Here is a 10,159-nt window from a genome sequence, read left to right as displayed (position 1 = left end):
AATGAGAGCACTGAGTCCCAACCACTGGGCCACCAGGGAATTCCCTCAATATGCCTACTGTTACCCAACATCCAAGTATGCTCTTGTCAAGAACCCCATACTCAGAAACACCTTTCTAGTTTTGGTTGCTGGTGTTAAGTATCGTGCAACACAGAATGCCACGCAGCACATGAAATCCTAAAGGTGGGTACGAATGTGTAAGCGGCTGTGTAAATGAGATAGTCTGTGGCAGTGTGCAGAGGAAAGGACAGAGTCAAGGGAGAGAGGTCACAGATTTGAGACTAGAAGAGAAATGGCTGTCTGTAAAAAGTTTTAAAGATTAATTTTTAAAGATTCCATTTACAGTCACTAATGTTTCTAGTTTAAACTGAAATAAATTTGGCCCCTGCACAAAAACACACTCCATCTGTCCTTCTGAAAAACTATTCTGTTTAATAGTGCATTTCATTTATGCGACAGGATGAGGATTTGGAAAATATAATGAAAGGTCATCCCTTCCACTGGGAAAACTCGGGGAGCTCCATTCTAAGCCAGCAAGGAGCCCTGATGCCAGGCTCAGGCCCGAGCTTCCTCCTCTGGGCTGTGCTCTCTGCATTCACACTTGGCTGTTGAAGTCAGAGGTGGGGTCGGGAGAGGTCGGGCTGCTGGGGCCAGATGTCAGAGGTCATCGGTATCAGAGGGCAGGGCAAGCTGGCTGAGCGAGATCCTAAAAGTGTCCTTAGTTGCTAGGGGTTTAGATTAAATCACTTTCCATCACAGGAGTGGCAGGAGGAAGAGGGAGAGGGGAGGGAACGAGACAGAGGCCAGTGCTAAATGCTTTTGATCCTTTCCCTCATGTTAGACTCACTGTCACAAAAGGGAAGAGTGAGTTCTCCACCCAAATCGTCAGACTGCTCTTGGAAACTTGGTCTTGCTGCTCCAAGAGCCCTGAAGGATATACAGTCACTACAGAAAACCTCTCTTGGGGTCTTCCCCCATGCCCAACAAAATAACAAATCCCTCAGCACCAGATTCCCATAATTAATGAAGTCATGAAACAAAATAGCACATTCCTTATCAAAATTTAAAGCTGGATTAGAAGCAGTGGCTTTGAAATACAGCCTCCATTTCCCCTTTCTAGCAAAAACACGACCCAGAACATTCTTTCCACTTTCTTCTGTGCTATGCTGACTCCAATTAGAGGAATCCTTGGAATTTTATTCCTGTTGTGCTTCCATCCCCACCTTGGAAATGGTGTGAGAAAAATGGTCTAGTGCAAACTCCCTTCCCAAATGGAAGGAGACTGGTCCCAGAGCTTCCCTCTACTCCCAGCACTTAATCTGCTGCTTGCACCCTAATTTTTCAAGGCTGGTGTCATTCCTGGGAAAACTGACTAGGTTGCTAACCACTGTGCCAGGATGATTTGCCCAATATGCCCCATTCTCTAAGGCGAAAGGATGGAGTCGGAAGGGACACGTCCCAAATTGTTCATACTTATATAGTAAGGCAGGAGCTCTTGAAACTCAGAGGAAGTGAGGAAAACAGGTGTGTGGCTCTCTTTCACGTAGACTCTCTGCTATTTAATTCAGCAGTAACTCGGAGAGAACTTTTGCTCACTCCCATTACATTCAAAGGCTTCTCTCCAGTGTGAATTCTCTGGTGGCGAACAAGAGCTGAGCTGTACCTAAAGGCTTTCCCACACTCACTACATTCATAGGGATTCTCCCCTGTGTGGATTCTTTGATGCTGAATAAGGCCTGAGCTATAGGTAAACTTCCCTCCACATTCCATACATTCATAGGGCTTCTCTCCAGTGTGGATCCTCTGGTGCTGATAGAGGTGTGAGCTCTGGCTGAAGGCCTTCCCACACTCGTTACATTCATAGGGCTTCTCTCCAGTGTGGATTCTCTGGTGATGAATAAGGGTGGAGCTCCTGCTGAAGGCCTTCCCACACTCGTTACAAGCATAGGGTTTCTCTCCAGTGTGGATTCTCTGGTGGTGAGTGAGGGTGGAGCTCCAGCTAAAGGTTTTCCCACACTCATTACATTCATAGGGTTTCTCTCCAGTGTGGATCCTCCGGTGGAGAATGAGAGCAGAGCTGCAACTGAAGGTCTTCCCACAGTCGTTACATTCGTAAGGTTTCTCCCCAGTGTGGATCCTCTGATGCTGAATAAGATGTGAGCTCTGGCTGAAGGCCTTCCCACACTCACTACATTCATAGGGTTTCTCCCCGGTGTGGATTCTCTGATGCTGAATAAGGTCTGAAGTTCGATTAAAGCTCTTGCTACATTCATCACACTTATGGGGTCTGTCTCCCACAGGAAGTCTCTGCTGGGAAATAAGGTTGGAACTCACAGTGAAGCTGTTCCCCAGATCGCTGTATTTCTCACTTCTCCCTCCCATGGGGGTTCGCTTTTCCTCAACTGTCACTTGACCAAAATCCTGCATCTTCCTATTCAGTCTCTCTCCAGAGGAGCTCCCCAGCTGCCTCTTCAGACTGACTTGTTCATAGGCTTCTTCAAACTTAAGACCCTGAGAAATATCCTTTTGGAATCTTCCCAATAGCACCCCGTGTGATCCTGTATCTTCAGAAATTTCTGGACCATGTTCAGTTCTGGTCTCACCATCTGGCACAATACAAAAAACACAAATGTCACTTGTTCTTTGTGGGGAAAAGAATCAAAACCAGAGACAGTATAATCACATAATGTTCACAGGCTAAAAGCACATGCCTCTTATCTGTGTGCAAAGAGGCCTACCCAGGCTGTACGTAGCTAAGGCAGAATAAGAGAACTGGGCCAAGGAAACAGGGAAGGAGAAAGGCAGGAAGGAAAATCGAGAAAAAAGGTGGAAGTGTAGAGAACGTTGGATCAGGCAGAGGCAGGGAACCAAAAACAGAAGAGACAGGACATACGGTTTAATGAAGTGACAAAGTCCTAGAGGTCAGAGACTGAAGATAACCTGGGAGATGGTGACTGCAGAACAGTTAGAGGATGAAGTGGGGAGCAGGTACGAGAAACTAACCACAGATGGTGTGGAGAAAAGTGGGAAGGTGATGAATACAAAGCGACACGGGTGAAGCCCTGTAGCCCCAGGAGAAAAGGACACTCGGGTCTGTAGTCGTGGCACCTATATGCGAAGTCCATGGAAACGGGCCTGAGACAAAGGTCAGTCCATCTCTGGGCCCCAGACCTAGAAAACTGTACTACGATGTGAGGCTATGTCAACAGTTTCCAGGTTTGCCTTCACTATTTTCACTGCTCTGGGGTTTCTAAGGGAACTTCAGGCACAGAGGACAAGGGTAAAGGGTCCAGACTGTTAGCATTTTTAGTCTGTCAACATTTTAAGAGTAAAGGCAGGGCAGTGAGTGTTAGGGACAGAAAGAGCTGTATCTCCCTCACCTGAACAGGTACCTCTCAGGACCTCTCTGCTCAGTGCCCTTCAAACCCAGGACCCTCGGCTCTTCCTCTCACTCCAGCCCAGAGATCATGTCAAAATTCAGAAATGGGAATCCTGCTCACAGGGAAAGACATGGGACAAGGTTTATCCTGTTCATACCAAATGGCCCCAGAGCTCAATCCCAGACCCAGGATCTGCAGGGGACAGAGAGGAAATGCATGGGGAGTTCTCAAATGGGAGTCAGGAAGACCCCCTGGCCTTGCCCAGGAGAATGTCCTCACTGAAAGCAGGTGAGGGTAAAGGAATGAAGAGTCCACAGACAACAGGTTAAGAAGCTAACTGCTCCCTAACACAAGTTGAAATTTCTACAAGAGCAGCAGTTACACTAGGTCCATCCACAAATCAACAGATCCCTAACGGAAGTCCGACAGAGAAGGGGAGGAGCTAGACAGAGTTCCAGAATGTTCACTTGGGCACTGAGCAGTACCTCACATGTTTAGGGACCCCAATATGTAATCTTTTGGGAAAATCTCTGGGTTATATGTTAATGTTAAGTCCTAAGAATAACATGGGAAAAAGTGCCCGATTTAAAAAGAAGTATAGAATTAAAAGGCCAGGGCTCGAGTCCTGCCCGTCACTAGCAATATGACTGTGTGCAAAGCATTTAAGACCTCTGACCTCTCTTTCCTCACCTATAAAATGAGGCTAATTCTGGCTACCTCAACAGCTGCATCACGGTGAGGATTAAATGAGAGAGTATCTATGAACACTCTTTATGAACTGCAAATTACTGTACAAATGGGAGTTGCTACTATTGTTAGAATTTTCTGAGACTAAGTCAGTCCTTAGCTAATGATTTTCAGTGACTCAACTATTACTAGCAAACAAGGAAGCAGAGAAATGCCAAGGGAGTTTTACTGAGGAAGCATCGCTCCTTACCCAGGGAGAACACGTTCCCGTAATTCTCCAGCATCACATCCCTATAGAGGTCCCTCTGAGCGGGCTCCAAACGCTTCCACTCCTTCCGGATGAAATACACAGCCACGTCCTCAAAGGTCACCAACTCCTGAAACAACATGTTCTCCCGTGCAATTTCAGGCTGAGGGATGGGACTGACAGAGCCAAAAGCTAATTCGGGATGGGGCTGAATAACGCATGTTGGGAAGTGGGAGAGGAGGTCAGGGTGGAGGAAGAGAGAAGAGAGTCTGAGATAAAGTGAAGTTCCACTGTTTAGCAGGAAACGCCCACAGTCCTGACAGAGGGAATCATAGTTTAGAGCACTGAATGGGATGCTGCTACACAAAAAACTTCTGCAAAATGGGAAGGGAAAGGAGGATAAAGAAAAGCACAGCTTACCTGGGCCTTGGCCTTTAGCAGTGCAGCTGCCAACATCTCATCCCCCAGACTGTCCTTGTCGGAAAATGCAGGAACTTTTGAGGAAGGAAGAGCTGAGGACAGTTAAAGGGTCCATGAGTCAGTCGATCTGCACTCAAGCCTCTCGACCTACAGAAAACTCACAGGTCCTGGGACAACCAAGGACCCCCCCCGTTACACTTCTAAGTGCACTCCCTCTGCAGCTACGGAAGGCGCTTACACTTACGGCCGGCACGCTCAGCGCGGGCCTTCCGGCCTGAGGAAAGACGCCCAAAGCCCTGGTGACCCAGGCTCTCTGGTCTGCCCCAGGTCCCTTTCTTTCTTTCCAGTCACTCTACTCTCCATGACATCTGCCCAGAACTACTGTTAGTGATTAGTGTATTCTCGTCCATCCTCCCAAGCCTGGCCAGAACACAAGCTATCCTGTTCACGTCCCTTCCGTCATTCTCCACATCTCAAACTCCTGGACAAAATTCTTTTTTTTTTTTAATCTCAGAAAGAGCATGTTTTTTTTTTTAAATTAATTAATTAATTTATTTATTTTTGGCTGTGTTGGGTCTTCGTTTCTGTGCGAGGGCTTTCTCTAATTGTGGCGAGCGGGGGCCACTCTTCATTGCGGTGCGCAGGCCTCTCACCATCGCGGCCTCTCGTTGCGGAGCACGGGCTCCAGTCGCACAGGCTCAGTAGTTGTGGCTCACGGGCCTAGTTGCTCCGCGGCATGTGGGATCTTCCCAGACCAGGGCTCGAACCCGTGTCCCCTGCATTGGCAGGCAGATTCTCAACCACTGCGCCACCAGGGAAGCCCCTGGACAAAATTCTTGACCAGAGGAAAACGGGCTTCATCCCAGCCCTGACTGAAGACACAATGCCCACAACTCTTCTCTTTTTTCTCTATCCCCAGATCAAATCTACACACTACAAATGTTTCCTGTTTCTGTGCTTGATCATATATATTTTCCTGTAATTCTTTTTTTAAAAAAAACATTTATTTATTTTGGCTCCGCCAGGTCTTTGTTGCGGCATGCGGGATGTTTAGTTGCGGCATGCGGACTTCTTAGCTGTGGCATGCAGACTCTAGTTCCCTGACCAAGGATCGACCCAGGCCCCCTGCATTGGGAGCATGGAGTCTTATCCACTGCGCCACCAGGGAAGTTCCAAGCTATACTTAACTAATGGCTTCATTCCGCCTTTCCCCGCTAGGCGGGGAGCTAGTGAAAGGCAAGGACTATGTCCTATCCAGTCTGGATTCCAGAATTTAGCCCAGCACTTGGTGAATGAGGGATTTCAACAGGTGATTGCTGAATGGCTGAATAAAAAGACGAGGGAACCCTGATTCCTTACCACTCTCAAGCAGGGCCTGAGGTTCCTGAGATACTCGATCAGCCTGAGTTTCCATGGGTCGGGCTTGAAGCTCGGATCTCTGGTCTCCTATTTGCAGAGTCAGCAGGAAGCAGGTTTTGAATGAGAATGAGGAAGCACTGTAGAAGGAAAAGTTCAAGGTTCAAAGATAATTTTTAAAAACCCTCTTGAATACAGACAGAGGGGAACTAGCATTTCAGTCAGTACCAGAACAGCAAAGAGGAAATGCAGCAACTGGGATTAGTCTTTTAGGTCAAAGGCCGAAGTTCCTGGACCACATCCCACTTTAGGCTCCCCCCTAACACTGAGTGATATTTCTAACAACAAAAAATGGGGAACATGGGTGCCAAATGATGCCATTAGCAGAATGAAATATGAAGCAACTACTCAAATGAAAAATATTAAAGTGAAAAAGAGTGTTACACACAGACTGCAAAATGTAAGTATCATATCAACTTTTAAGAATAGTTGGAAAAATGGATAAAGCTAATGTATACAGATTTTTTATTTTATTTTTGGCTGCACTGGGTCTTTGTTGCTGCACGCGGGCTTTTCTCTAGTTGAGGTGCGCAGGGGCTACTCTTCATTGCGGTGTGTGGGCTTCTCATTGCGGTGGCTTCTCTTATTGCGGAGCATGGGCTGTAGGCGCACGGGCTTCAGTAGTTGTGGTGTGCGGGCTCAGTAGTTGTGGCTCGCAGATCCTAGAGCGCAGGCTCAGTAGTTGTGGCGCACGGGCTTAGTTGCTCCACAGCATGTGGGATCTTCCCGGGCCAGGGCTCGAACCCGTGTCCCCTGCATTGGCAGGCGGGTTCTTAACCACTGCGCCACCAGGGAAGCCCTATACAGATTTTTTTTAAAAAACCTCATAAATGTTAGAATTAGTAGAAGAAAAAAAAACATACTGTGGTAGGTTTCTAGCTGTTATATTAAATGTAGATGCTATCCTTAGAGGAAGAAGGGCCATGAAAAAGCACCCAAATAACAGAGACCGTGGGGAGTTTCCATAAGTTCTGTCTTAATTTAAAAACCCTGAGGAAACAATACCTGTCTCACAGAACCAGGGCAAATAGCTCAGATCTATTAAATTAAGATAAATTCAGGAACTCCCTGGCAATCTAGTGGTTAGGATTTGACGCTTTCACTGCTGTGGCCTGGGTTCAATCCTTGGTCAGGGAACTGATACCCCACAAGCTGTGCGGTGTGGCCAAAAAAAAAAAAAAAAAAAAGTTTTCTGCTTCCAGTCTCAGTCAAAGGTGGGATGTTATTGAAGGATTCAGTCCCTTTTTGTGGTCCGTGTGTCGTCTCGTCACAGGGGTGGGTGTATATATTCGCCAGGTTCTGAGAGACTAGCCCCAGTTGCTGTGTTTCCTCTCCCCGAGAAGGTAGCAGCCAACCTTCTTTTTTATCTCCCTTCTCTCATAAGAGATTTCCTTGGATCAGAATGTAAGTCCCTGAAGCAAGAATCAATGCTTTTTAAAAAGCATAAGATTATTTATTACTCCATTTTTGTCCCTCCTAAGGTCCCCACTCCCCGGTTGCTGTGCTCTGTGGCTCCAGGGAATAAGATGTAACGTTAGTACCTAGACTAAGGTTTGGATCTCAAGTACAAGTTTGTTTTTCACAACTGAACGCTGTGGCAAGAATCAACAGATGGAAAATAGGTGCGGCAGCCGCCAGAGCATCCTTACACTGAGGCAAGAACAGGGAAAACCCCTGGATTTTGTCTGCCTCCCTCTTTGTTCATTTGCTCTTGTAACAAACATTTGTTGAGTGCCAATGAACAATGCAAAGCACTACTGAAAGGAGTAAGAAAATCAGCAATGCAAACGGTATTTGCTTCATCATTACAGACTATTGCATTCACATTAAGGCATAGAAAGGGGAGGGGCCCTGAGAGTCACTCAGAGTTCAGAGAACTCTAGTCTTTGGGCAGCAAGGGGATGTAGAAGGCCCATCACCAGTGCCATCACACAGTGAAAAGCAATGAATCAGGCATAAGCCAGACCCACTGACAATCAAGGTGACACACCCTCTTGCCACCATCACCCTCTTGGCTGGGGCCCTTCAACTCTTTCTCAGAGCCAGCCATCTTCTTCTGTCAACGAACTTTACAATCTCCAGGATTGGTTATAAGCAGGCACCCCCAACAAATCCGCTCTCAGTCTAAACTCTCCTTTAGAAAGGAAGGGAAAGTCAGAGGCTCTGACTCCGGAGAAGAAAGCAACACTCCCTCCTCCCAGCTGGGTTAACCAAAGCTGGAGCTCAAACGGATATTGTTGAGAACAAGTCCCCGGTGTCTGGATCAGTAAACAATGTTTCTCATAGAAAGAAAAACCTCCATTGTGCCCCCAGAGCTTCAGGTCCTGGCAGGGCCCTTCCCCTGCTCCACTGCCAACCCCACTCTCTGGAGTGCTCCTGGGGACTGGGAAAGATGACCTGGCAGTGAGAACAAGTCATGGAAAGCTTTACCTCCTGGATTCTTTCCTTCCTTCTCTGGAGTTGGTCTCTAAAAGGCCAGAGTAGCAATTATTGGGAACTTGGCAGCCTCTGTTCAAGTTCTTGGGAATTCTGACTTTAGTTGATGCCAATGCTGTAGGACTAAGGAAAAAAAAAAGGCATTTTAAATGTTTATGTAAACTTCACTTCTAATCTAGATATTTAGAGATAAGAGGAAAAGAGAGGGGACATATGCTAATAAATACTGATTAAGACCACAACTGGTATTTGTGTTGCACCCTTAGAGCTGAAACAGAAGTCAAGGTTCTCCAGGTCAACCACCCACCCAGGGCAACAAACACCTTCTCAAGTTCCTAAGGTTCTGGCAGCTAACTTGCTAGACACTCTCAGCTGCTTCAGCAGGGAGTCTGCCCCATTGCTGCACAGCTTAGCCATTAGAGAGGTCTTCGGATGGTAAACTAAAAACCTGCCCCTTGGACCTTCACCTCTCAGAGGCTTAGTGCCCTATGGAGCTTCAATGATAGAATCTTCTCCTTCCACACAATTCTCCACCAAACACCTGAAACCAAATGATGCCCACTCCACAAACTTCTCTTCTTGGGGATAAATACCTTCAGTTCCTCTAATTATCCCACAGACTTCAGGTTCAGCATCCTGCTTATCCTCTCCTGGAGTTTACACATGCCCTTCAGAATGGAAACACCGGCCCGTGTTCAGTCCCACTTGAAAAGCGAATCAAATCAGGCATCTATTACAACTGGAAATGGGACACAGTTGTACCACTCTACGAAAAAGACTCGATTTACTGGGCGCCAAGGGGATTATTCTGTAATCTGAATAGTTTTAACTACGCACACTTCGTTGAACTCCTCATTCTCTCGTCCTCAGACCCAGCCCAGTGAAAAATCGACCCTCTCTCCTGCTGCGGGCGCGGATAACTAACTGTGTTAACATCAAATGAAAGCGTCTCGGGGAACGACCAAGTTAGGGTCGTTGTCATCAGCTGTTTTAAAGAGAGGAACGCCTATCCAGCCGTACCAGAACTTCGAAGTACTCGAGTTGGGCGCTGTCACAGAACCATAACCGCAGCCCCTTTCCTCCCGCGACGCAGGGCCCGCTGGGGGGCGGGGTCCCTGGGGAAGCGGAGTCAGGACCAGAGCCTCCCGGCACCCTGCCCGGGGCGGGCCTGGGGACCCCGCGGGCCGCAGCGGCACGGACACCACCCCTTCCCCGGCGACCACTGCCTCCGTCCCACCGCGAGCCCCGGGGGCGGCCGGACTCACCCTGGGGGCAGGGACGGGAGATTTGGGGGGCCGGACATCGACCAGGCCCCGTCGGACCCTGTCACAGACCCACACACCGGGGACAGAACAAAGAACGGAAGTTCCCTCCGTTTCGCTTCCGGGTCTGTCCTTTCACCACCACCCCCACCTCCCCCGGTCCCCCCACATCCACTTGTTCCCTCTAGGAAAATGGAAGGTCTTCGCCTCTCGGTGGTTTGCTGATTGGGCGCAGGGCCCCAGCACCGACGCGACACTCCAGGCCTGCCGCACCGCCAGCCGCGCCCCCTGCTGGCCAGGCCGGGTGGGGC

General features: G+C 48.3%; 1 protein-coding gene across 2 annotated transcripts; it reads right to left on the bottom strand.

Moving 5' to 3' along the window:
• Positions 1-359: 359 nt before the first annotated feature.
• ZNF3 (zinc finger protein 3) lies at positions 360-9,947 on the bottom strand. Of its 2 annotated transcripts, XM_061209343.1 has the most exons (7): positions 9,852-9,934; positions 9,607-9,701; positions 8,581-8,709; positions 6,094-6,230; positions 4,735-4,826; positions 4,318-4,444; positions 360-2,606 (listed from the first exon to the last, which is right to left on the bottom strand). In XM_061209343.1, exons 4-7 carry the CDS (start codon positions 6,146-6,148, stop codon positions 1,540-1,542), a joined length of 1,341 nt encoding a protein of 446 aa, XP_061065326.1. In that variant the 5' UTR covers positions 6,149-6,230; positions 8,581-8,709; positions 9,607-9,701; positions 9,852-9,934; the 3' UTR covers positions 360-1,539. The 2 variants fall into 2 exon arrangements, with proteins under 2 accessions (XP_061065326.1, XP_061065325.1); XM_061209342.1 differs by lacking the exon at positions 9,607-9,701 and having other exon boundaries at positions 9,852-9,947.
• Between the last annotated feature and the right edge of the window lie 212 nt (positions 9,948-10,159).

The sequence above is a fragment of the Eubalaena glacialis genome, chromosome 13 (genome assembly GCF_028564815.1).
Source record: "Eubalaena glacialis isolate mEubGla1 chromosome 13, mEubGla1.1.hap2.+ XY, whole genome shotgun sequence".
Classification (NCBI taxonomy): domain Eukaryota; kingdom Metazoa; phylum Chordata; class Mammalia; order Artiodactyla; family Balaenidae; genus Eubalaena; species Eubalaena glacialis.
This window is presented reverse-complemented; position numbering and strand designations above follow the sequence as displayed.

Excerpts from the sequence above, each read along its gene's own strand:
- ZNF3 (XM_061209342.1), bottom strand. The coding sequence starts at position 9,889 with ATGTCCGGCCCCCCAAATCTCCCGTCCCTGCCCCCAGG. Across the intron at positions 8,710-9,851 it reads CTCCCGTCCCTGCCCCCAGG|TCCTACAGCATTGGCATCAA; the intron begins GTGAGTCCGGCC and ends TTTTTTCCTTAG. Across the intron at positions 6,231-8,580 it reads GGAAGGAAAGAATCCAGGAG|TGCTTCCTCATTCTCATTCA; the intron begins GTAAAGCTTTCC and ends TTCCTTCTACAG.